Source organism: Solanum stenotomum, chromosome 5 (assembly GCF_019186545.1).
Source record: "Solanum stenotomum isolate F172 chromosome 5, ASM1918654v1, whole genome shotgun sequence".
NCBI classification, from domain to species: domain Eukaryota; kingdom Viridiplantae; phylum Streptophyta; class Magnoliopsida; order Solanales; family Solanaceae; genus Solanum; species Solanum stenotomum.
Window position 1 is genome coordinate 50,090,326 of NC_064286.1, and position 27,878 is coordinate 50,118,203.

At 33.9% G+C, this 27,878-nt stretch overlaps 2 protein-coding genes across 5 annotated transcripts in view; both read left to right on the forward strand.

Moving 5' to 3' along the window:
• LOC125864400 (acyl-coenzyme A oxidase 4, peroxisomal-like) overlaps window positions 1-27,878 on the forward strand; it is a 174,404-nt gene that overhangs the window by 19,052 nt on the left and 127,474 nt on the right. The window lies entirely within an intron of this gene.
• On the forward strand, window positions 245-27,686 carry LOC125864385 (putative receptor-like protein kinase At3g47110). Of its 4 annotated transcripts, none has more exons than XM_049544362.1 (3): window positions 245-2,629; window positions 17,533-17,880; window positions 27,110-27,686. In XM_049544362.1, the coding sequence occupies exons 1-3, from the start codon at window positions 331-333 to the stop codon at window positions 27,472-27,474; spliced, it is 3,012 nt and encodes a 1,003-aa protein (XP_049400319.1). In that variant the 5' UTR covers window positions 245-330; the 3' UTR covers window positions 27,475-27,686. The 4 variants fall into 4 exon arrangements, with proteins under 4 accessions (XP_049400319.1, XP_049400318.1, XP_049400317.1 ...); XM_049544361.1 differs by having other exon boundaries at window positions 245-2,527; window positions 17,431-17,880; XM_049544360.1 differs by lacking the exon at window positions 17,533-17,880 and adding an exon at window positions 26,583-27,032 and having other exon boundaries at window positions 255-2,527.

A 27,878-nucleotide genomic window follows, 5' to 3' on the forward strand; every position in this document is an offset into this window, starting at 1 on the left:
TCTCCAAGAATACACAACTTTTGGTGAATCTGACACGTACCCCTTGACATTTTTGAAGAGTCTGAGCAACATAGATAGCAGGCTAGCAGCATATTTTGAATTCAAAACACTCATAATTATTTAGTAAAAGTAGAAGTTTGACTCCATCTTGCAACAAAAGGAAACAAACAGTTCTAGTCTATATGTGGTTATCCAACAAAGTTGCATTAAATAGCATTTATACATATTAGTTGGACACCCCATAAGAGTCTTGAAAATCTATTGTATAATCAAAAAAGGCAATTTTCAAGAATAGCAACTAGTCTAACTTGTTTTCTTTTTATTAGACAAATGGAGCTTCTGTTATACTTGCATCTCTCAATTATTGTTTTGTCCATTGCAATCTCAGGTTTTGAATCAACTGATCTATTAGCATTACAAGACTTGAAAAACAGAATAACTGATGATCCACTTCTTGTCATGGCTTCTTGGAATGATCATTCTTCACATTTCTGCAACTGGACTGGTGTAACATGTAGTCCTTATAATGACAGAGTTATCAATCTTGATTTGAGTTCACGAAAACTCGTTGGCACCATACCGTCTTCCATTGGCAATCTCAGCTTCCTAACAGGTATACATCTTGAAAACAATACCTTCCATGGTGAAATTCCTCAAGCAATAGGTCTTTTGCTGCAGCTTGAACATCTCAATCTTAGTTCAAATTCTTTTAGTGGAAAAATTCCGACAAATTTAACTTACTGTAAGGAGCTTAGAGTACTTGATTTACGAGCTAATGATCTTGTTGGAAAGATTGTGGATCAACTTAGTTCATTGTCAAAGTTGAACTTCTTAAGACTTAAGAGCAACTCTTTCACGGGAGGCATCCCGTATTGGATAGGAAACTTTTCGTTTTTAAAGTACCTTGACATTTCGAGTAATAGTTTACAAGGACCAATACCCCAGGATCTTGGCCGTTTAATGAGTTTGGAAGTATTTAAAGTGTATGAAAATGAATTATCTGGTACAATCCCTTCGTCGATTCTCAATATTTCTTCCGTTTACTATTTCTCTGTTACTCAAAATCTGCTGCATGGACAACTTCCAGCAAATATAGGCTTAACTCTTCCAAACCTTGAAGTATTTGCTGGTGCTGTCAACAGATTCACCGGATGTATTCCTGTTTCATTGGCGAATGCTTCTAGGCTTCACGTGATTGATTTTTCCCAAAATGAACTTACCGGGGATGTGCCATATAGTATAGGAAAACTGAAAAGTTTGGTTAGGCTCAACTTTGAGGTGAACAGACTAGGAGGGAGGGGAAGTTCTGAAGGTTTGAAATTTCTTGATTTCCTAACAAATTGTACAAATATGATAGTACTAAGTTTTGCAGCCAATTACTTTAATGGAGAATTGCCTTACTCGATCGCTAATCTTTCAACTGTACTTGAGATACTTACTCTAGGTGACAATAGGATACATGGTACTCTTCCTGCTGGAGTAGGTAGTCTTACTAAGTTGACACTACTAGGAATGGAAAATAACTGTCTCAACGGCAGTGTTCCTGAGACGATAGGTAGACTTAACGGTCTGGAAGGTCTTTATTTGAGTGGAAATGCGTTTTCAGGGACGATACCACTCTCTATTGGTAACTTGACAAAGTTAATCAGTGTATACTTGCAAGAGAATAGACTAGAAGGAATCATACCTCCAGAGTTGGGGAAATGTAATATCTTGTCTGTGCTGAACCTTACTAAGAATCATCTTGTTGGCTCCATACCTGAAGAGGTTGCAGGACTATCTTCCCTTTCGATCTCTTTATCGTTGGCAAGTAATTCATTCACTGGACATTTGCCAAAAGAACTTGGTCAGTTGATAAATCTCAAGGAATTGGATGTGTCACAGAACAAATTATCAGGTGAGATCCCATGTACTCTAAGCAATTGTCTCGGCTTAGAGCGAATAAATATCAGTAGTAATCTCTTTCAAGGAACTATTCCTCAATCTTTAACAGATTTAAGAAGTTTAGGTGAGATAGATTTTTCAAGGAACAACTTGTCAGGGGAAATACCGGAGTTTCTTGGGAAACTTCCATATCTCTGGAAACTTGACCTCTCATTCAATGAACTTGAAGGTAAGGTTCCAAATGAAGGGATCTTTGCAAATACAAGCGCAATTTCAATCAACGGAAACAATAGACTTTGTGGTGGTGTACCCAACTTACATTTGCCTGAATGCTCTAAAGCTACCAAGCACCTTGATTCAAGAGTACTGCTAGCTGTTATAGTTACTCTTGCATTATCAGTTTTGGTGCTATGTTCCTGTGCTGCTTATTACAAACTCAGCAACTCAAGAAAGGCACAACCTTGGAATGCTGAGCAACTGTTTGAGATACCAAGAACTACATATCGAGCAATACATAGAGCGACAAATGGATTCTCTGATGCCAACTTGGTTGGTAGAGGAAGTTTTGGTTCAGTATACAAAGCACATTTCGATGTTGACAATACAATAATGGCAGTGAAAGTGTTGAACTTACAACAAAGAGGTGCCTTGAGGAGCTTCCTGGATGAATGCAGAACGTTGAGTACTATTAGGCATCGTAATCTTCTCAAAATCAAGACTGCTTGTTCGAGCATTGATCACCAAGGTAATGACTTCAAATGCATAGTTTTTGAGTTCATGACTAACGGAAACCTACATGATTGGTTGCATACAGAAAATGATGATCAGCAACACCAAACAAAGAAGCTGAGTTTCATCCAAAGACTAAACATTGCCGTAGATGTTGCTTCTGCACTTGACTATCTCCACAACCATTGCCAAACACCAATAGCTCACTGTGATCTAAAGCCAAGCAACATACTCCTCGACGAAGATATGTCTGCACATGTTGGTGACTTTGGATTAGCAACATTTCTCCTTGACACATCAAGTAGCAATTCTCGGAGTCCTCAGAGTCCTGCAGCATTAAAGGGTTCTATAGGTTACATTCCAACAGGTACGACGATGTCATTAGTTTACATTTCATATACGATTAATACATATATCATCTTAAACAAATCTATTTGGCACCTCACAGAGTATGGATCAGGCGGTCAAGCATCCACATTCGGAGATGTTTACAGCTTTGGGATAGTATTGCTAGAGTTATTCATCAGTAGAAAACCAACTGACGCGATGTTTAACGAGAGTCTAAACATTCACAAGTATGTTTCAATGGCTTTGCCAGATCATGTCATGGAGATTGTAGATCCCTCATTGCTCTTGGCAGAGGAAGAGCAAAACATCAATCAAGAGGAAGCAACAAGAATGGAAGAATGTTTACACTCAGTTTTGAAAATTGGGCTTACATGTTCTGCATCATCACCAAGAGATAGAATGCCAGTAGATACTGTTTTGAGCAAACTTCAAGCAATCAACAAGTCCTTCATTTCAAGTAGATTATAATAAAAATCCTCCCTCTCCGGACTCTTGTTTTACTTTCCTTTTTAGTTCATTTAAAAAAAAATGTGTTTTTCTTTTTTCTGCAACTCTTTCCACTTGGTATTATAAGACCACAGGATCAACGGACATTTTGATACCGTCTAGATATCTTTATTTTAAAACCACAAACCTCCCTCATCCCTAAGTTTCTATGCCTGGAAAAAATTGAATCCTCCTGAATCAGATATACTATACATCGCACCAAATCGATAATCTAAGTCAAAAAAAAAAAATCCTACTATAGTTCCCTTTTTTTTTTTTTGTTTGAGAAAAATTCCATCATAATTGATTTGAGTCTTTTAGTAAATTAATCCGATATTGCATGTATACAAGTTTTAAAATTATTTTATATTATGGTAATATAATTCATAAATATTTCTTAATTTTTTATTTAATTTTTTTGTATTTTAACGTATTATTTCAAGCTTGGACTTTGATTTTTAGGATGGTCCAATAAGTTTTATAGTTCATAAATATCAGTAACTCAAATAAAGCTCAAAACCAAACCATAATCAATATTATTTCTAATAAAAAATATTCAAATACCGGGAATGATAGTAGTATTGGATATCTATTTTTAATTTTGCATTGATTTATTAAATAACTAGAAATAGTGTATAGTCATGAAATTAATAGTGCTTATTAGTTGTACTTTTTAGATTAGGTTCATTTTCGTTATAACTTATTAATTAATAGTAATATTTATCCTATATTATTTTATTATCTTTATTGCTGAATATATATGTTATTATAATGACATGACTAAGGACCCCATAAGTTTTGAATCAAGAAAATGACCTTTCATTTTTTTTCTTTTTCTTTTTATATTCTTGTCGTTAGTTTGAAATTAAGGAAATGACCTTCATCGAAGAAGATTGATTAGCGACTAATTAAAGATTGATTAATTAAAGCTCCCATTTCCCCAAGTTCCTACTCAAATGGAAGTCATGTGTCATAATTAAAAATTAAAGGTTGAAATTTATTAATTACCTAAATCAAGGTCCTAAGTCCTAACCATGCTTAGAATAACAAATAATTTCTCTGTAATATTTCCTAATTAATGTCAATCTCCTAATTCTAGCTAAAAATGATCTCAATTCATAAATATATCTAAAATTTATCTCTTTTTTAAAAACGATTTTTTTCTTTTTTTGTTACTACAAAATCTTTTTCTATTTTGTTCTAAATTTTTTTTTGCAGTTTTGAGTTATTGAAAGAAAAAAAGCTAACATCATATATTCTTTTTTTAAAAATAAAAATAAAATTTGTTAATATTCTTTTTAAATTTTAACATTAATGTTGATTAGTTTTTTAAGGGTTTCCCGTAAGGCCTAAGCGTTAGATGACTATTTCTCTAATGTTTGATGGAAATGTAAAGAAGAACACGGAAAAAATTAAAGAACTCCTACATGACCAAAAAAGAGGACAAGAAAAATATCTTTTTTAAAAAAAAAAAAAAGAAGAAGAAAAGCTCTCATCAAATGGAAAATAGGGATTTTTTGAAATGACTTCTGAGATAGTAATTTTTAGCTAGAAATATGGATTTGATGTTTTTTAAAAGAAAATAAAGACATTATTTGTTATTTTAATCATGATTAGGACTTTAATTTAGGTAGTTAAATTTCAGTCTTTATTTATTTTTATTATGACACATGACTTCCATCCAAATAGGAATTTGGGGAAATGGAGAGAATGCAATGGAGAGGAGCTTTGTCCGAAAATACACAGCCAACCACATAATTTATTTGGACTAAAAATTCCTTTATATTTCATGTTTCAATTATGACAGACATGGTTTAATGTATTTGTCCCATATCTAATATTACCTCCGTCCATTTTTAATTGTATAGTTTTCTCTTTTAGAGTCAATTGATAATAATTTTGACTAACATTTTACGATATATTTTTTAATCATATTGATATGCAAAAAATTTGGAATTTATAGTACTTTTCGTATAGTTATTTGAATATCTAAATTTCTTGTTTAAAATATCATATTAATGTAATCTAATTTAACTTTGAAATTTGTCAAATTGACTTTCGAAAAGCGCAACATGACAATTAAAAGTGGACAGAGGGAGTACTTCCTCTGTTTCTATTAGTTTGTCTAATTAATTTTAACTTAACACAAATTTTTCAAAAGTAAGGAATTTTTTTTGAGTTTTGTGCCCTTAAACTAAAGATAGTACTCCCTCCATCCAACTATAGTTGTCCACTATACTATTTTAGATGTCCAACAACATTTGTCCCCTTTATAAATCAATGAATAATTTTACATGTAGTTTCTAATTTACCTCAGTTATCATAAATTATAGTCATTGACTCATTTTCCTATTACATTTTTCAAGACATTGTATTTATTATAGGAAAAATCCTTTTAGCCAAAAAAATTGGTCAGAATTTGGCCAGAATGGTATTTTACTTATGTTATTTTACTTTTTTGAACATTTTTACCATTTTAACTTTAATACATTTTAATTAAAAATGGAAAAAGGACCACTTTATTTTAAAATAAAAAAGATATCATAGATTTTTTAATTTTCTGGTTAAATTCTGGCCAAATTTTCTGGTCATTTAGCATTACCATTTATTATATTCAAAGGATGACATAGTAAAATTATCTTTCTATTTATATTTCTTAAGAAATGTGCAAATTCAATAGTGGACAAGTACTGTTGAGCACAGAAAGTATCAAACTTTCCTTTAATATTATGGTTTTAAATATGTTGATATTGTTGACACCCAATTTTGGACCTCCACGATAGAAATTAATTTTCAAGCTTCTTTAATTTCAAATGATTTGAAATAACTAACTTTATGAAAANATTAACAAGTTGTCCAAAAAAAAATAGACATTCTTTTGACATGAATTAAAATAAAGTAAGACAAACAAATTAAAATGGAGAAAATAATCATTATCTACGCAAAGTGAACAAACTCTATTATTGTTTCATTTTTTTTCATGCTAACGTACTTAAATCATACACATATCTTAAAAATATGTCTCTATATCCTGTTTAGTATTTAATTTTGGGCTAAATATACTGAATATGTTATTGAATATTTTACTTTGTTTCATGAGATATTAAACTCTCAATCAAAGATCAAGCAAGAACAATGGAAGAATGTTTACTTTCGGTTTTGGAAATTGGGCTTACATGTTCTGCATCATCACCAAGAGATAGAATGCCAATAATCACAGCTTAGAGCAAACTTCAAGCAATCAAAAAGTCCTTCCTTTCAAGGAGATTATAATATGAATCAAATGATGAGTTAGTGACAGACTAATTATGTTTATCTTTCATATTTCCTATTTAAACCTTGATATATATATCAAAGAATGCTACATAGTTAACTAGTATGCCAGAATTACAATATAATGCTAATTATTGAACAGGTTACCTACAATCTACATAGTTAACTACCTCCTTTTCGTTAAGTTCCTGTCATGTTGTGGTGCTTTATAGAATTAATCTAAAGTCGGCAAAGCAAAAAAAGCTTGACGGATATAAGGCAAGAACAACACAATCTGATAATCAGATATGTTGAAGATCTAGTTGGAATAGAAAACCTGCAATTCTATCGGCAAGTAATCTTTGTTAAAACTGTATTTTATTTGTTTTGACTTGCTTAGCTCCACCACTACTCTAACCACAGTAAATACTCTACTTTTCTCAATTATCATAACAAAAACTCAAGTAAAAAGCATAGAGAAGTTGGTAAAACATCAACTTATAACTATTCCCAACCTTTATTTTGTATGAGAAGCTCAATAAGATGGACATACTCTTAATAAGCATAAAAAAGGTCAATTTTTTAATCAGCACTATTAAGCAAATCTAAGTGTCAATATAGAGGCCAATGGGTGTGACATTATCATCTTTTAAGTTACATGGTTCTAAATCAATAATTTAGGCATATTCGATGAATTTCTTAAGACAAATACAATGTATGAACCAAAGTTATTGGATTCGGACAAATCCATAACCAACACCCTAGCTCTGCCCCTAAGATTCTACGCCTACAAAAATTTGAATCTTCCAGGATCAGATATACCATACAGAGGTAATCCTCATTTCATAACTCTAATGATCTAATGAATGACCTATGTGATGGCTGATGTGTACTCAAACATGTTTGAGGATTCGGATTATCGACATGTACTTGTTTTGAGTACCTGATAGAGGTTGACTTTAGCAAGACTACTAACATTGGATGAGGAATGAAAAATGTCTATAAAGTCCAGATAATATTTGCAAACGTAATCATGAAGATAGAAACATTCATTTATCATAGCAAATAGTAATTAAATAGCCGAAAATTTGGAAGGACTTATTCAAAACCCAGCTATGCAAAACCTTCATAAATAAAACACCAAAGGATGTGGTAAGTGGATGGAGCTGATCCTCTCTTAATACGGATTAGTCAGGCTCCAATGTGGCCGATGATTGTTCTCTTTAATTCAATTTCGAATCATGGTTTTTCATCAGATAATTGTAAGATTTGTCTTCTCAATTCTATTGGTTTGGTCCTCATCATCAGTTAGGTGTNAGTTGTTGAATAATTGTATGTTAGTTTTGCAAACGTATCTTGATACTCCAAAATATTTGTAGACGTAACTTCTGCTGCTAATTGACAATTTTTGGATGTAATTGGAGAAGAACAAACACTAACGAAAACAAAAGAACTATATTGACACAGGGACATGTAATAAAGGTGCTATGATATTCTTCAAAAGCTAGTATAATTGGCAAAACAATTGGCTCTTGAAGATGTTTATGTGGAGCACAAAAGCAACACCAATGTACAATTGGCAAAACTCATGTTTCTTGCTTCAATGCTGCTGTAACCTATAAATAATAGAGCAACTTGTATGCTTTTTGTTTTAACAGCAGAATTAAAAGGAAAATCTTATAATATAACAGCAGCTCCGCACATATTACATCGATCAGTAAAATAGATCGCATCCACATACTACATCAATAAAATAGCTCATACCCATATGAAGCTATATCTAATAAAACAACTCAAACTCACATAGTATGTACTAAACATCAATAAGGTTTTCCATAACAAACACCAAAAAGCTTTACAAAATATCAACTTAACCTCCATAAAACATGCCTCATAGCCATAATAACCTTAAAAGAGTTGTCTAAAGGCAAATATACATCAAAATATCCAAAAGTACATCAAAATGATCAAAAGTGGAATAATTTATAGGCAAATCTAAATGCCACTAACACTGTTTTACGTGAATTATGCCTTCAAAAAATATATATCAAAATAAGCAAAAATAGAGTTGTCCAAAGTGTAACGATATCACTAGCATAATTGAACTCTCATGGTACCCATTTAGATTTGATTTGAATTTTTTTCCATTGTTGCATTTGTTGAAGCTGATTTTCCGTCATAGCTTCTTTTCCTTTCCATTTCAAACTAGGTGGCTTGAATCCAAGATCTACATTTGTTTGTGATGCATCCTTTAATGTTGTCCCACTTGAGATAACTCTTTCACTTGATCTCCCGGGCTATATAATTCATATACATTAGGTTACCTATACATTACTCTTTATATATAAATAAAAATGAAAAAAAGCAAGTTAAGAACACACATACATTAATGACTTGTCTTCCAGATTGTATATCTGTGTAAACACCAAATCCAACATCTCTTCTACTCTTCCTTCCAAATGAAGAAGATGCCCTTGTAGAAGAACTATTTTTCTGCTTTTTTCTTCCTTCAACTCTTGAAGTTTCTGGACATAAAGAAGTGGAATGTTGAGTGCTAGACTGACTCACCGATGGTTGTGAGGGCTGTTGACGAGGTTGTTGGAAAGGCTGCTGATAGGGCTGTTGAAAAGGCTGTTGAGAGGGCTATACAATAAGAAAAAGCTTTAGAAGTCTAAAAATGATTATGTAGAAAAAAAATATCAAATACAGTACTTACCACTGATTTACAGGTCCTTTTATTATGCCCAACTTGATGGCATTTGGAGCATGTCATTTTTACTCCATTTTTTTATGCTTTCCCCCACTTTTTTTTTCTTGGTTCATCTTTATCTTTTCTTCTACATCTGCCTGGTCTTCCAGGCATTGGCTTGACTTCAGGGGGCTCTATTTGTGGGTTATTGGTTTTCGGCCACATTTTCATATTAGAGATAAGCTGTAAGAAATACTTATAAGCACGTAGGAATGTATCTTTTCGGTACTAATGCTCTACATAATTTTCTGGTTCTTGTCCAATGTGATACAAGGCACAAACTAGATGTTGGCAAGGGATACCTTTCAACTGCCATAACCTGCAACTACATGTTTTATTAGCCATATTGACTATGTGCCTATATTCTCCTTCCAGAATCTCAAATCCAGTGTCATGGTTCCAATTCACCTTTAGCTTCCTACCAATCTCTTTGTTTATTTCTAAAGTTAGTCTTGCCATGGGTGAAATGTCACTGATCCAAGTATCGACAAACTTGATCATATCTCCATGTCTATCCATCATTTTATGTCTAATATCTTCAAGCATACTAATCACAGATTTATGCCTAGGACCAACAATCCAAGAATTGAATGTTTCACACATATTATTTTCCACCACATCACACTTGGTTCTTTCACTAAAAAAAGCCCTACACCAATATTCTTTGTTATACTTAAGCAATGACTCACAAATGTTGTCACCAAGTTGTCCCAAATATGCAAACTGATCACTCAACTTTACTTCAAAACTAGCTTTGGAACACCTCCAAAATGCTTTTCTCCTTGCTTCACCTCTCCAAGTCTTTTGCCAATTTGCCCAAATGTGCCTTGCACACATTCTCCTTTCAACATTAGGAAGCAATCCATCAACAGCTGAATCAAGACCCTAGAAAATAAAATAAATAGATGAAGTTCAACATTAAACACCAAAGTAATAAGGACATAAAAGCAGCACCTTCAAGTTCAAACTTAAAGAAAATACACATATGCCTCAACTTTCAAAGTAAATAGACATGACAAAGGATGTTACATCATAAAGCTTAAGTCCAATTTTAACAAGAAATAAGGCAGAAAATTAAAAAAGCTGGCAGAAATCAGCTTCTTTTTTCAAATGATAAAAAAAAATTAGAAGAAGAAGAAGACAACAACACTATGTTTCTTGAATTTTAGATAGTGTTCTTGAGGTGTTTATAGTTTGTTTGTTAACAACACTAGTGTTTGTTTGTTCCCATTTATTTGCCTTAGGAGACTCTAAATATTAGAGGATAGATTAATAAGAGCTTCATACATTACTGATGGGACAAAAATATGAACAAATACACATAATTTTAACAGAGTGGATATATTGATGCTAGAAAGTTGCAAGCTTTCTATGTTCAGAAACACATTTTCCTAGTAGTTTAAAATGTGGTATGGTCATTCCCTATTTCTATACTACAATATCACACATGCCTTATTTTTCTATACTACAATATCACATATCCCTCAACTGATTCAAAATTATAAATTGTAAATAAAAGATAAAACAAGTATAAAGAAGAAGAAGGCAGAAACAACTTATATAAACAAGTATAAATAGTTTAAAATAATACCTTTTGCATATCAGACATGATTGTTATGCCATTTCCGTCACCAAGTTGCAAATCTTGAATGAGATAGCTCAAGAACCAACTCCAAGAGTGTTTAGTTTCTTGGTCAACCACTGCCCAAGCTATTGGATACATTTGTTGGTTTCCATTTTTTCCAACAGCCACTAATAATTCTCCTTTACAAGCACCTTTCAAAAAACATCCATCCAATCCTATAATCTTCCTACAACCTTCAAGCCATCCATTCTTCAATGCCCCAAAGCAAACATAGAAATATTTGAACAAGTATTTTCCGGGGATTGTTTCATTATCAGTTCTCACCCAACAAGAAGTCCCAGGATTCGTACTTTTAATCATATCAGCATAGTCTAACAACTTTGAAAACTCTAGCTTCCAATCACCCAAGAACTTGTTGATAACATTCATCTTTGCCCTATAACATATTGATCTTCCTACTTTTAAACCCCACTTCTTTCGTATTGTCTCTTGAAGCTTATGAACTCTAATATCAGGTTGGGATATTATTCTTTCCCTCATCTTTCTTTCCACATATTTGGCTGAGCATAAGCTGTTCATGTTCTTTGTAGGACATCTGTGAACAGGATAATAATTTTTCACAGAAAAGTTTCCTGTATCTTTATCCAAGCTCTTACCCTTACTCTATGAGGTTCATTAGGTTTAATTTTTAATTGAACCTTCTGTCGAACACCATAATCAGCAATAGCCTTTCTAAACTCAACTGCACTCTCAAATATCATACCCAATTCAAAGAAAGAAATGGAACAAGAATTATCATACCTCAATTTTTTGCTTTTTCTTCTTGAAGGTAAATCAACACCTGGTTGTGCTAAAACATCTAGCTCTTCATCGCTATCTTCACTTGGTTCATCTGATGAACCAATGAACTCTTCATTACCTCCCAATCTACCAATATACTTGGCTGCCTTGTTCTTGAAAATATCCTCAAATCCCTTATCTATGCCAGCTTCTCCAATCTCAACCTCTTGATTCTTGAAAGATTTTTTAATTCTCTTTTTTGACGTTGCAGCTTCATTCCTCTTTTCTTGTCTCAGATTTTCTCTAAAGGCTCTCAATTCTTCATCAACTTCACTATCATCCTCATCCGGAACCCCATCTAAATCTTCCTCTTCAAAGTCAAGAGAGTCACTATTTTCTTCCTCATTATCATTACCATCTCCCTCGTTTAAGGTCCCATTTATACCATCCTCAGGATGTGAAGCTTTAGAGGAATCCCCCAATTCTTGAATATTTTTTTCACCAGAAAATGTTCCCAAAACAGTGCTAGTAGTGGGCCCCCTTTCTTCAACAATCACATGCTTCAGATACAAATTGAAATAGGACCCACTCCACAATTCTTTAACACAATTGTATAGTTGGTTGTCACTTTCTAACTTCACAAATCTATGGGTAGTAGGGTCTTCAATATAAAAAGCTTCAATTTCATCATACCCAGCATCTTTTGCATAAGATTTCATTTCGGTCAAAGAGAAGTGGTCCTTGTCTATGCTAAATATAATATTGTCCAATTTCGAAACATATCGACCTTTATAAAAGCTACCTCCATGGTGAAAAACAGCAATAATGTGACCCATATGTTCAATACTATGAAAAAAAGAGCAAATTTACAGTTGTGGTAAAAAAATCATAATTTTTATATAAAATTATCAAAAACGAATTTCAAAAGGGAAAATTAAACATACCTTAACTAAATTGAGGAAGAAGAATAGATTGACATCAAGTACGTGAAATTTCACCACAATTCTTGAACAATTTTATCTTTGATTCAAAGGATGAAATGTAGGAACTTAGGATTAGGGTTTTGTTGAGAAGAAAGAGGAAAATGTTGTTGTATGTTCTAAGCATAGGATCAGACATGTTAACTAATATTTATTTTATTTTTATTTTCAGTTTTTTAATTGAAAAATCCACGTGTATTTATTTTAATTAGTTGTCAGCCACGTAGAAGCATTTGTATATCACGCACTTTGCCTGGGATATACGAGTGTTTAATTGTTTAAATTTGTGATAGTTAAAGTGCCTACTTGTGCACTGGAAAAGTTTAGGGTCATAGTTGTAAATTGATGCCAAGTTAAAGGTCCTCTTTATGTATTATGCCTTTATTTTACATGAGAAGCTCAATAAGATGGACATACTCTTAATAAGCATAAAAAAGGTCAATTTTTGAATCAGCACTATTAAGCAAATCAGAGTGTCAATATAGAGGCTTATGGGTGTGACATTATCATCTTTTAAGTTATATGGTTCTAAATCAATAATTTAGGCATATTCGATGAATTTCTTAAGACAAATACAATGTATGAACCAAAGTTATTGGATTCGGACAAATCCATAACCAACACCCTAGCTCTGCCCCTAAGTTTCTATGCCTGCAAAAATTTGAATCTTCCAGGATCAGATATACCATGCAGAGGTAATCCTCATTTCATAACTCTAATGATCTAATGAATGACCTATGTGATGGCTGATGTGTACTCAAACATGTTTGAGGATTCAGATTATCGACATGTACTTGTTTTGAGTGCCTGATAGAGGTTGACTTTAGCAAGACTACTAACATTGGATGAAGAATGAAAAATGTCTATAAAGTCCAGATAATATTTGCAAACGTAATCATGAAGATAGAAACATTCATTTATCATAGCAAATAGTAATTAAATATCCGAAAAATTGGAAGGACTTATTCAAAACCCAGCTATGCAAAACCTTCATAAATAAAACACCAAAGGATGTGGTAAGTGGATGGAGCTGATCCTCTCTTAATACGGATTAGTCAGGCTCCAATGCGGCCGATGATTGTTCTCTTTAATTCAATTTCGAATCATGGTTTTTCATCAGATAATTGTAAGATTTGTCTTCTCAATTCTATTGGTTTGGTCCTCATCATCAGTTAGGTGTCACAACCCGATTTCTCAAGTCATGATGACACCTACTATAACCCACCAGCAGGTAAGCCAACCCGTAACCCGGAACAACAAGTAATNGACCAAGAGGGTCATTACATTAGGGCTACTAATTCAACTCAATGCGATCAGCACTGTGGAGCTGGTTCTATTGGTCCGCATCCGCATGTTCCTTATCCGTTTGGGTTCTCGGAGGGTTGTGGGATTCGCTTGAATTGTACTGAAATTACTGGAGACATCAGAATTGGAGAATATCTAATACAGAATGTGACTTCAGATACTCTGATGGTCAACTTCCCGGTAAATTGTAGCCGTCCGATTGAGGATCTTCAGCAATTAGATGGAAGCAACTATGGTGTGACTTGGAGAAACGGGCTTCTTCTACAGAATTGTAAAGTTCCGAGGAGTGACTGTAATTTACCGTCGGAACTTTTAAGCGCACGATTGAACATACAGTCATGTGATTCAAAGAAAGAGAATATCAGTTGTTATTCAGAGGCGAGTGGTGATTATTTGGATTACCGGAATATAGGGTGTGGAATTGTGACGTCATCCATCTTGATTGATATGAAGAACAGCTCTCCGATGCTCCTGGAGTTTCAGACGATCGAATTGGCGTGGGGATTGGAAGGTGATTGTGCATGTAATGAAGATGCAAATTGTACAAACATTTTTCTTCCGGGGAATCGAAACGGTTTCCGGTGCCGGTGTAAACATGGATTCATCGGTGATGGTTTCCGCGACGGTGATGGGTGCCGGAAAGGTTCGTCCTCTTAATTATCTAGGCGAATGTAACTATTTTATTTGTCATAAAAATCACTTAACTACTACTAAAGTACTAAATTTTGAATTATATCAACACAAAAATCACATAACTTTGACATCTGCTGCTTCTTCTTTTTTTTTTCCAAAAAAAATAGTAATACTTAAAAAATCAATTTAAAAATTCAGACCTGAGCACAAACCCATTGTGAGAGAAATTAAATAACCCTTCATATTTTTCATTTTTAGTTTCTAGGTACCCAAGTCAACTATCTCCTCTGTCTCATATTAAATAGTCATTTTATCCAAGAGTTCGAGATGATGTGTGCACTATTATGAAAAAGTGGATCTAATCTGTTTGATATTTAGGTTCTTATCATTGAAAACATATATTATCATTTAACAAAAAATATATGATTTCGGGAGGGGATCATGGGTTCACGTGAACCCAGTGACCCCTCCTGCATACGTCTCTGACTAAATCAGGATAGAATTAACTGATTTTTTTTTTACTTTACCCCTACAATTAATATGATGTTTGAAAGTTTAAACAAGTTTTAAAGATAGGAAAAAATAAAAATGAAGAGGGTGAAAGAATGTAGCAGAAAGGTGAATGAATTCTTGGTGATTATATGACACAAGAAAAAATCAAGGTGAATGAATTCTTGGTGATTATATGACACAAGAAAAAATCTTACTAAAAAGAGTAGGAAATTATAGACTTGTCTGACTCCAATATGGTGAATGTGATTGCTGACGAGGTTTGAATTATTCTACTCTGAAATTATCAATTAGATGATTCCTAGTCAACGGATTATAAAGGACACCACATGATCAATGAATGTCCACAAGTTTGAACAGTGTATTGTAGCTCATCTCTTCATGGTGAACACCACTGGGAAATCAGATTAATGGGAGTTGAGTGAACCACTAGTGGCCTCACTACTTAAGTATGAAATAGTCTATAATGAACCTAAGGCCTTACCACCAATCAGAGCAATGGATCATTCCATTCCGCTGAAACCAGGAGGTTTGCGTGTGAGTCTAAGGCCCTACAGGTATAACCATTACCAGAAGGAAGAGATGGAAAAATAGGTTAAGGAGATACTTGGGACTTCGATTATTCGGCATAGCTAGTCTCCAGTTTTTTCCCCTGTCCTCTTAGTGAAGAAGAAGGATGTAACATGGAGGTTTTGTGTGGACCATAGAGGCTTGAATGAGATCACTGTGAAAGATAAATATCCAATGTAAACAACCTATTGGATGAACTTCATGGAGCTGCTCTCTCCTCCAAAATTGACTTGAGTGAAGGATACCATCAGATCAGGATTAAGCCTGAAGATGTGCATACGACAGCATTTAGAACTCACATGGGACACTAAGAGTTCAGAGTTATGCTATTTGGACTCACCAATGCTCCTGGACCTTTAAGCACTGATAAACCATATCTTCCAACCCCTACTTGGAAGGTTTGTCTTGGTATTTTTTAATGATATTCTTTTATATAGCAACACAATTCTTGATCACTTTGCAACACTTGGACGCAACGTTTGACATACTAAATGAACAAAAGTTGCTGGCCAAGAGATCCAAGTGTTCATTTGAACAAGCACAAGTGGAATACTTGAGCCATGTAATCTACACATCTTACCAAAGTTTTGACCATGATAGACTGACCTACACCCAAAACTGTCACAGCTCTCATGGGATTTATGGGGCTTACTGGTTAATACAGTAAGTATGTTGAAAAGATCTTTCCTTTTGAAGTTTCCTCAAAATTTCTGCTCAATTGATCTTAGGTTGATTTTCAAAAATCTAGGAATTTGGATGATAACTTGGTGTTAATCTCTTGTTAGAATGATACAATAATCTTAAGAATGGACCAGGAACTCAACTCAGATGATTGTGGAAGCCCCAGGACATTTTTCTCCTCAAGGGGTAATGCCATGAGCTGAACAAGCAACCGAGTGAAGAAAAAAGAAACAAATTATAACAAATGGAAATGACTCACATTAGCTTTGAATTATTGAGCGTGGACGATTGTGATCAACTGGCGAGACTTATAACAAACTTCCAGAAATGAGCTACAGGAATAACTAATTTTTGGTATCAGTTACCTCTCCTCTTTCTCTCTCAATATCTTCTCCCCTTTTCTGTCTTTTTCCTCCTCTCGTTACTTCTGCTCTCTCTTCTTCCTGGTATAACATTCATGGAGATTATGCTGTATCTACCAAGATATACTTTTAGTTCTATTTTCAATTACAGTATTTCCTATCTTGTAGTTTTACCCTTTTCAGTTGTTAGTCGAAATACAGAAAAATTGCCCAAAATTGTCTTTACTTTTCGAATCTATTACATTGTCCTTCAATTTCTTTCAGAACGGGCTAAAGCTAAGCACCTTCATCCAACAGTGTGGATAGCTGTTATTGTTCCTGTTGCACTCTCAGTTTTGGTGCTATGTTCCTGTGGTGCTTATTACAGGCTCAGAAACTCAAGAAAGGCACAGCCTTGGATCGATGGGCAGCTAGAACAGATACCAAGAACTACGTATCGAGAAATACTTAGAGCAACGGATGGTTTCTCTGAGGATAACTTGGTAGGTACAGGAAGTTTTGGCTCAGTATTTAAAGCGCATTTCCATGGTGAGAATACAATAATGGCAGTGAAAGTGTTGAACCTACAACAAAGAGGTGCCTTGAGGAGCTTCCTGGATGAATGTAGAGCTTTGAGAAATATAAGGCATCGTAATCTTCTCAAAATCAACACTGCTTGTTCAAGCATTGATCACCAAGGTAATGACTTCAAATGCCTAGTTTTTGAGTTCATGACTAACGGAAACCTACACGATTGGTTGCATCCAGAAAAATATGACCAGCAACACCAAACAAAGAAACTGACCTTTATCCATAGACTAAACATTGCCATAGATGTTGCTTCTGCACTTGACTATCTCCACAACTACTGTCAAACACCAATAGTTCATTGTGATCTAAAACCAAGCAACATACTCCTCGATGAAGATATGTCTGCCCGTGTTGGTGACTTTGGATTAGCAACATTTCTCTTTGACACATCAAGCAATTCTTGGAGTCATCAGATTTCTGCAGCACTAAAGGGTTCTATAGGTTACATCCCAACAGGTACATTTTCTTATATACATATATCATCCTAATGAAAAATTTTACCTTTTATATGCATATATTATCCTAAAGAAAATTGTTTTGGTACCTGGCAGAGTATGGATCAGGTGTTCAAGCATCGACACGTGGAGATGTTTACAGCTATGGAATAGTGTTACTAGAGTTATTCATCTGTAGAAGACCAACCGATCCGATGTTTCACGAGAATTTAGATATTCACAAGTATGTTTCAATGGCTTTGCCTGCACATGTCATGGAAATTATAGACCCTATATTGCTTTTGGCAGAGGAAGAAAAAAACATGATCAAGCAAGATCAATTGGCAACAAGAATAGAAGAATATTTACTCTCAGTTTTGGAAATTGGGCTTACATGTTCTGCATCATCACCAAGAGATAGAATGCCAATGAACACAGTTTTGAGCAAACTTCAAGCTATCAAAAAGTCCTTCCTTTCAAGGAGATTGGAATATGAATTAGATGATAAATAAGTAGGTGAAAGACTAATACAACAAGTTGATATATAAATTTTTCCTAAACAATATATGTTGAAATTGAATTAGTAACCAAACAATGAATAAAACAATGCGAAGTTTTTGTTGCAGGATCATTTCAGCTAATACAGCAAGTGTTTTTATTACTTGTAGCATCATATATATCCAAACATGGATTTTCCTATATTTTCTTAACTCCATCCAAAAAAAAATCTAGCACACCCTTACATTTTGTATGGATAATTGTTACCTATTGTTGCATATTGTATTGTATCTTTTTCTGAATACAATGTTTGGATAAATTGTTTCATTCTCCATCGTTATATATGTCATACATCAGCAATTTGAATCATAAATCTACAAGAAAAGTAAGGCATGTGGTAGAGGTACTATGAAAAAGTTGGGTAAAGGATAAAATGTGATTATTAAATAATAAGTAAAGACAAAGTGAGAAGAAATTAAGGTAACGGTGTGATCACACCAAATCGATCGTTACCTAATAAGAATTGAAATGATATGATATAATAAAATTTAAGTAGCAATTAAAACAAATATCGTATTTAAACTAATAATGCAATGCAATACAATACAATACAACGGTTAACAAACCAACCAAACAAAGTGTAAGGTGCCATATCAAGGGGTAAAAATCAATTTTTTAAATCTTGTGTGATGATGTTTGACTGGGTAAAGAATTAAAGATTAAAGAAGACTCTTTTGAAATTTGTATTTAAAATAAAGGGTAGATATAATTTATTTGGATATAAATCATTTTATGAAGAGTAAAATGAGAATTTTTAAGTTAAATTGTATTACTACTATTTATAGAAGTGTCTCATTTTTTTATGGACCGGCTAATAAAGAAAATAGTTTTCTTGTTAGTCTGTTTAAAAAAAAATGTCTTTTTCTTATTTGGCAACTCTTTTGTAATTTCAATTTTTCGTGTTACATGTTTAAGTCCACAAGATTAAAAGATATTTTGGTATATTCTATCTATCATAAATTTAATATCATAAATATCAAATCAAAAACAGACAAATAAATTAAAATGAAGTAGATGATAAGAATGACAGATTATACATGTTTATTTTTATCTGTCATATTTCCTTGATTAACTATTGATGCTAATAAGAGAATGCTACATAGAGAACTTGTTGCCCAGAATGCTACATATTTGTTTCGGTTTGGTATTTAAAACAAAAAACTCAATCATAATTGATATCAAAATCAAATTAACTCGATATTATGGATGTGTTTGGTAGGAAGGAAAATATTTTCCTAGAAAATGTTTTCTTGGAAAACAAGTAGATTTTTGACTTATTTTCTCATGTTTGGTTGTTGAGTAGAAAATATTTTTTAGTGTTTAATTTATGAATGAAAAATATTTTTGAGAAAATATCTTTTATTTTAATAGAGAGTAGAAAATGATTATTGAAATTGAAATTGAAATTGAAATTTTTTTGAAAAACAAACTTAAATTTATTTTTTTTGGAGGGGGGTGGGGGACTGGTAGGGGGTCGTGGGTAGGAGTGGTATGTGTGTGTAGGGGGGAATAAAAATTTGAAATTGAAAATATTTTTAAAAGCAAAATTTAATTTTTTTTGGGAGGGGGGGGGGGGGTCGAGGGTAGGGGGGGGGGTGAAAAATAAAAATTTGAAATTGAGATTATTTTTTAAAAATAAACTTTAAATTATTTTTTTTTGGGAGGGAGGGGGGCTGGTAGGGGGTTGAGGGTAGGGATGGGGTGGGGTGAAAAAATAAAAAATTGAAATATTTTTTAAAAATAAATTATAATTTATTTTTTTGTGGGGGGGAGGGGAGGGGGAGGGAGGTTAGGGGGTTGGCAGGGTAGGGATGAGGTAAAAATAAATAAATTGAAGTTGAAAATATTTTTTAATAAATAAACTTTAAATTTATTTTTTCAACAAAAAAATTGTAGTATGAAGTTGGAGGAAAGTTTTGGAAAATGTTTTCCTTAATTTTTTAAGGGAAGTCATTGTCCTTAAATTTGAGGAAAAATAGTTGATTTGGAAAACTTTTCCAAAACATTTTACCCAATCAAACATGAGAAAATTGGAAAATAAGTTTTAAAATTACTTTATATATAAAATATTTATTGGAATATAATTTATAAATATTTTTTTATTTTTTATATAGTTTTTTGAATTTTAACGTATTATTTCAATCTTGGTCTTTAATTTTTAGGATGATCTTATAAGTTTTATAGTTCATAAATATTAGTAACTTAAATTTAAAAAAATGGGATCGAAGTTAAGTTTCTATTGAATTGAGTAAGATCCTTTTGAATAGAAAATACCCGTGAAAAAGAATTAGCTCAAAATCAAACCATAATCAATATTATCAGCAACAAAAAAGATATTCAAACTCTAGGAATAACAGTAGTCTTGGATATCTATATTTTTGTTTTGCATTGATGTAGTAAAGTATAACTAGGACTAGTGTTTAGTCATGAAATTAATAGTACTTATTAAAATGATGACTAATTTAATTAGTACCTTTTGCATTACGTTCATTTTCATTATAATTTATTAGGTAATATTATATTATATGATTTCCACTATCTTTATTGTTGAATATATATATGTTATTATAATGACATGACTAAGGACCCCCTAAGTCTTGAATAAAGAATATGACATTTCATTCATTTATTTTTTCTTTTTATATTCTTGTCGTTAGTTTGAAACTTTGAATGACATGATCGATCGATTACCGACTAATTAAAGATTATTAATTAAGGCACCCACTTATTCAGGGTAGTAATTTGAGGATGAAAATAGATCACAGCTAACCACAGAATTTATTTGGATAAAAATTCCTTTATATTTTATGTTTCAATTATGACTGACATCGTTTAATGTATTTGTCCCATATTTAATACTCTCTCCGTTTTAATTAATTTATCTGATTTTATCTTGACACAAAAAAATTTAAAATAAAGATTTTTTTTAAAAATTTATGATGCTGCCTACTTTGTCAAATGTGAGAAGTTGAAATAAATAAGTTGTCAAAAAAAGAAACAGATATTCTTCTGATAGGGACTAAGAAAAAAAATAAAACAAACAAATTATAAAAGAGAAAATAGCCATTATCTACACAAAAGAACAAACTCTATTATTGACTTATTGTTTCCTTTTTTTTCATGCTAACGTCCTTAAATCAAACTCATATCTTAAAACTATGTTTAGTATTTTATTTTGTGCTAAACTCACTTATATGATTACTGAGTATGTTATTGTATATTTTACTTTGTATCATGAGATATTAAACTATCAACTATTTTAGTACGAAAAGGAAATTGCCTGGTGCTGCTAGTCGTTGTTAGGGATGGCAATGGAGCAGGGTGGGGCGGTTGCGGGGCAAACCCGTATAAACCCGCGAAGATTCAAACCGCCCCTCCCCGCTTTGCAAAAAGTTATGTTTTCAGCTCGCCCCGCTCCGCCCTATATAGACCCACCCTGCTCCGCCCCAAAATAACATTTTAAAGAAAAAAACTGAGTTTGAAACAATTAATAAAATTCATCAAATTAAAAACCAACACATAGTATTTATTTTATTGAAATATTTTCAAAGATTATGACACAATAGCATACGATTGAATAATTTTACTAATATGTAATAAATATGTTATATACAGTACCGCACAATATCACCAACTTATATATAAGAATTGCAAAAGTCCAAAACAGGAACAATTAAACTGGAGACCAAAAAGTGATGCCATTTCAGTGATTATAAAATAGAGTTATGAATATTATTAGAGATTTTTTTTAAAAGGGTACTGTCGAGATGTCTTCTAGCATATTCAAATTGTTCACGTTTAGTACAAGTAGTTCTTCAAATGAAAAGTAGAACTAACCCACACCCGCATGAAATCCCTCAAAAAATAATTCAACCCGCCCCGCCCTACACCTGCATAAAGGCAGCTCCGCCCCGCCCCGCATAAGAGAAAAACCGACCTACCCCGTCCCATTGCCACCCCTAGTTGTTGTTTTGTTCCATAAACAACAGAAATGTTTTTTCCTATCTGGTGGTCAGTATCCGGCTATCCGCATTGGAGTCCTACTATTCTGGATACGCACCACATAGAACGCCATTTGAGGGAAGCACTCCCTATTAAAGAAAAATATACTCAAAACTCGAACCCAAGACCTTTAATTAAGAGAGAAGCATCCGTTCCACCACATCACTAGGTGGGAAGAGAAATGTTGATCATATGAAATTTTTTTCAAAAAACATGACGTTAATTAGTTTAGTGCTAAAATTAGCCCCTTCATAAATTAAACTTGACAGGCACAACTCTATGCAACAAGCCAATTGGTAAAAGATTTGGTCACTCTCAAACAAATTTTGCATTTATTAGCATTTATACATATTAGTTGGAACTTGGAAGAGTCTTGAAAATAATTGTATCATGATTCAGATTATTAGAAAATGAAAGCTTATATTATCTCTTCTTACAAGCAAGAAACAGCAACTAGTAACTTATTCAGGCTAGTATTTTGAGCATGAAACATCAACTTTATCTTTTATGTTTCAATTATGACTGACATGGTTTAATGTATTATTCCCATATTTAATACTTCCACCGTTTTAATTCGTTTGTCTGATTTTAGAGAAGATAAATGAATCTTGTGATCTTAAACTAAAAATAGGTAGAAAGTACCAAAATTTCTTTTAATCTTGTGGTTTTAAACATATCATGCGGAAAGTTAAAACTTGAAAAGTTGTCATAAAGGAAAAGGCATTCGTTTGAAACAGACTAAAAAATAAGTAAGACAAACCGATTAAAACTCACAGAGTAGTCATTATCTACCTAGAAGAACAAACTCTATTATTGTTTCATTATTTTTTTTTATGCTAACTTACTTGTGTGATTACATGTGGTATGTTGCTGATCGTGGTGTCTGGGCACGTCTTCGCCCACCTCGACTAATTCCATGGGATATCTGCCACCTTCCACCAGTAACTGGTACCAGGTAATCTATCCACCAAGGCTAGAACAGACGAGAAGAATCACCTAGTGATTTTGTCTCTGCTGGAATATAAACTCGAGAGACCTCATAGTTCCAACATTTTATTCACCACTAGGTCATACCCTTGAGGTGATGCTAGTCATTATTTTTATTTTTTTCTATGACCATGGTATTCGGGCCAGCTTTCGCACACCTCAACTAATATCACAGACAATGGTGGAGCCAGAAATTTCACAAAGGGTGTCCATGAATAGCACAACAAAAGCTCTTTTCAAAAAGTAGAACTAGTGAGATAACACACGAGCACTTCCTCATGCCAAGGAGGTGAAACCACTAGGCAATAACAACTTGTTATGTTAAAGGTGTCCAAAATATGTTATTTAATCATTTCGTGTATCATTTTACTTGTATATATGATATTTTTTTTCCGACGAATGGTGTCCAATTGGACACCCTGACCACCATGTGGCTATGCCACTGATCACGGGATACTTGCCACCTATCATCTCCCTCCAACAACAAGTACCAAGTAATTCTGTCCACTAAGGCTAGGACAGATCATTACAAGAATAACCTAATATTTTTTTTTATCTATATTGAGTTTTGAACCTGAGACCTCAGAGTTCTCACCTAGTCGTTATTTTGTTCAGTAAACAAGGGACATGTTGATCTCATACATGAAAGGGAAGCTGTCATATGAAAAAATTTCAAAAAATATGACGTTAGTTTTGTGCTAAAATTAGCCCATTCATGAAAACTTGACTGGCACAACAATATGCAACAAGCCAATTGGTAAAAGGCTTTGTCATTCTCAGTCTATCCAACAAATTTGCATTTATTAGCATTTATACATGTTAGTTGGAACTTGAAAGAGCCCTGAAAATTATTGCATGATTCAGATTATTATAAGAAAAGGAAAGTTTACATTCTTTCTTCTTACAAGCATAAAACAGCAACTAGCTAGTTTCTAAAAAATCCAGCACAAATGAGGCAGTTGTATCTAAAATCCAATTCCATGTGGCTTTTGTTGTTATACTTCCAGTACTCAATTATTATGATGTCCATTGCAATCTCAGGTCTCGAATCGACTGATCAATTAGCACTACAAGACTTGAAAAGCAGAATAACAGAGGATCCACTTCATGTCATGGCTTCTTGGAATGAGCACTCTTCCCATTTCTGCATCTGGACTGGTGTAACATGTAGTCCTGAAAATGGCAGAGTTACGTTTCTTGATTTGAGTTCGCGACAACTTGCTGGCACCATACCGTCTTCCATTGGTAATCTCAGTTTCCTTACAGGTATTGATCTTGGAAACAATAGTTTCCGCGGTGAAATTCCTCAAGCAATAGGCCGCCTGTTGCAGCTGCAACATTTAAATGCTAGTTACAATTATTTTAGTGGGAAAATTCCTACTAATTTAACTTACTGTAAGGAACTTAGAGTACTTCATCTACAATCTAATGAACTTGTTGGGAAAATTGTGGATCAACTAAGTTCATTGTCAAAGCTGTATTTGTTTAAACTGAAAAGGAACTCACTTGAAGGAGGCATCCCGCGTTGGTTAGGAAACTTTTCGTCTTTAGAGTTCCTTGACATTTCGGGTAATAGTCTACAAGGACCAATACCTGAGGATCTTGGGCGTCTAACGAAGTTGTTAGTGTTTCATGTGAACTCTAACGAATTATCTGGTACAATCCCTTCATCGATTTTCAATCTTTCTTCCATATACTATTTCTCTGTTACACAAAATCTACTGCATGGACAACTTCCAGCAGATGTAGGCCTCACTCTTCCAAACCTTGAAGCATTTTCTGGCGCTGTCAACAGTTTCACCGGACCTATTCCTGTTTCATTGGCGAATGCTTCTAAGCTTCGCGTGATTGATTTTTCCCAAAATAAACTTACTGGGGATGTGCCAACTAGTTTTGGAAAGTTGGAAATGTTGGTTAGGCTTAACTTTGAGGAGAATAGACTAGGCGGGAGGGGAAGTTATGAGGGTTTGAGATTTCTTGATTCCTTAACCAATTGTACACATCTGATGGTACTGAGTTTCGCAACCAATAACTTTAGGGGAGAATTGCCTTACTCAATCACTAATCTTTCAACTGTACTTGAGATTTTCTCTCTAGGTCACAATAGGCTGCATGGTACTCTTCCAGCTGGAATAGACAACCTTATTAGTTTGATGCTACTAGGAATGGACGGAAACTACCTCAATGGGAGTGTGCCTGAATCTATAGGTAAGCTTGAATATCTTGAACGTCTCTATTTGAACGGAAATTCATTTTCTGGGAAGATACCATCCTCTATTGGTAACTTGTCATTGTTAAATACTCTAAATCTGGACGAAAATAGACTAGAAGGAAGCATACCTCCGGAGTTGGGGAAGTGTAAGGTCTTGTCAACGTTAAACCTTACTAGGAATAATCTCATTGGCTCCATACCGAAAGAGGTTGCAGGATTATCTTCCCTTTCAATTTCTTTATCATTGGGAAGTAATGCTTTGACTGGATCCTTGCCAAAAGAACTTGATCAGTTGATAAATCTTGAGGAATTGGATTTATCACAGAACAAGTTATCTGGTGAGATTCCAAGCACCCTCAGCAATTGCCTCCACTTAGAGAGAGTATATATTAGTAATAATCTCTTACAAGGAACCATTCCTCAATCCTTTACAAGTTTAAAAGGATTGGAAGAGGTAAATTTTTCGCGTAACAACTTGTCAGGGGAAATACCGGAGTTTCTTGGGAAACTTTCATATCTCAGAAAACTGGACCTTTCATTCAATGAATTTGAAGGTGAGGTGCCAAATGAAGGGGTTTTTTCCAATGTAAGTGCAATTTCAATCAAAGGAAACAGGAAACTTTGTGGAGGAGTTTCCGACTTGCATTTGCCTGAATGCTCCAAAGCTCTGAAGCACCTTAATTCAAGAGTGTGGATTTATGTTAGTGTTCCTGTTGCACTCTTAGCTTTGGTGCTATGTTGTTGTGGTGCTTATTACAGGCTCAGAAACTCAAGAAAGGCACACCCTTGGATCGAACAGCTAGCCCAGATACCAAGAACTACATATCGAGAAATACTTAGAGCAACGGATGGTTTCTCTGAGGATAACTTGGTAGGTACAGGAAGTTTTGGTTCAGTATATAAAGCGCATTTCCATGGTGAGGAAACAATAATGGCAGTGAAAGTATTGAACTTACTACAAAGAGGGGCCTTGAAGAGCTTCCTGGATGAATGCAGAGCATTGAGAAATATAAGGCATCGTAATCTTCTCAAAATCAAGACTGCTTGTTCAAGCATTGATCACCAAGGTAATGACTTCAAATGCCTAGTTTTTGAGTTCATGACTAACGGAAACCTACACGATTGGTTGCATCCAGAAAATGATGACCAGCAACACCAAACAAAGAAGCTGATTTTCATCCAAAGGCTAAACATTGCCATAGATGTTGCTTCTGCACTCGACTATCTCCACAACCACTGTCAAACACCGATAGTCCATTGTGATCTAAAACCAAGCAACATACTCCTCGATGAAGATATGTCTGCCCATGTTGGTGACTTTGGATTAGCAACATTTCTCCTTGACACATCAAGCAATTCTTGGAGTCATCAGATTTCTGCAGCACTAAAGGGTTCTATAGGTTACATCCCAACAGGTACAACGATGTCACTAGTTTACATTTTATATTCAGTCATATATCATTCTGCAGAAAATTGATTTAGTACCTTGCAGAGTACGGATCAGGCGGCCAACCATCCACACTTGGAGATGTTTACAGCTTTGGAATAGTGTTGCTAGAGCTGTTCATCTGTAAAAGACCAATTGATGCAATTTTCAACGAGAGTCTAAACATTCACAAGTATGTTTCAACAGCTTTGCCTGAACATGTCATGGAGATAGTAGATCCCTTATTGCTCTTGGCAGAGGAAGAGCAAAACATCAATCAAGATCAAGCAAGAAGAGTGGAAGAATGTTTACTCTCGGTTTTGGAAATCGGCCTTACATGCTCTGCATCATCATCAAGAGATAGAGCACCAATAGACACTATTTTGAGCAAACTTCAAGCAATCCGGGAATCCTTCCTTACAAGTAGATGATAATATGAATTACTGTTTATGTTTCATGTTTCTTATATTAAAGCCTTGTTAGCGTATCGAAGTTTGTAAACAGATCTAAGTTGTTTTGATTCAAACAGGCAAGAACAGTACATAACCTTATAAGCAAATCTGCTGAATGACTAAATATCTTACATTTTATTCCCAACTTTAGTTTTACATTAGAAAGCTAATAGTATGCTATGCATTCTTGTTACAAAGATGTTTACTCCTAACAAAATTAATAAATAGTCATAGCAACATATTAATTAGTCATTCCCTACAGAGAATTGAATGAAGTCTATTTTTGTTTCTTTCTTTTTCAATTCAGTCAACATACTAAATTAAGTACTCCTGATACAATATAGCCTACCAATATTGAACATTTCAAAAAGGACCTACTAAAC

What these genes read in the sequence shown, in the direction of transcription:
- LOC125864385 (XM_049544359.1), top strand. Translation starts at nt 24,356, where the DNA reads ATGAGGCAGTTGTATCTAAAATCCAATTCCATGTGGCTTTTGTTGTTA. An exon ending in TATAGGTTACATCCCAACAG is followed by an intron (nt 27,033 to 27,109) that starts GTACAACGATGT and finishes AGTACCTTGCAG; the next exon opens with AGTACGGATCAGGCGGCCAA.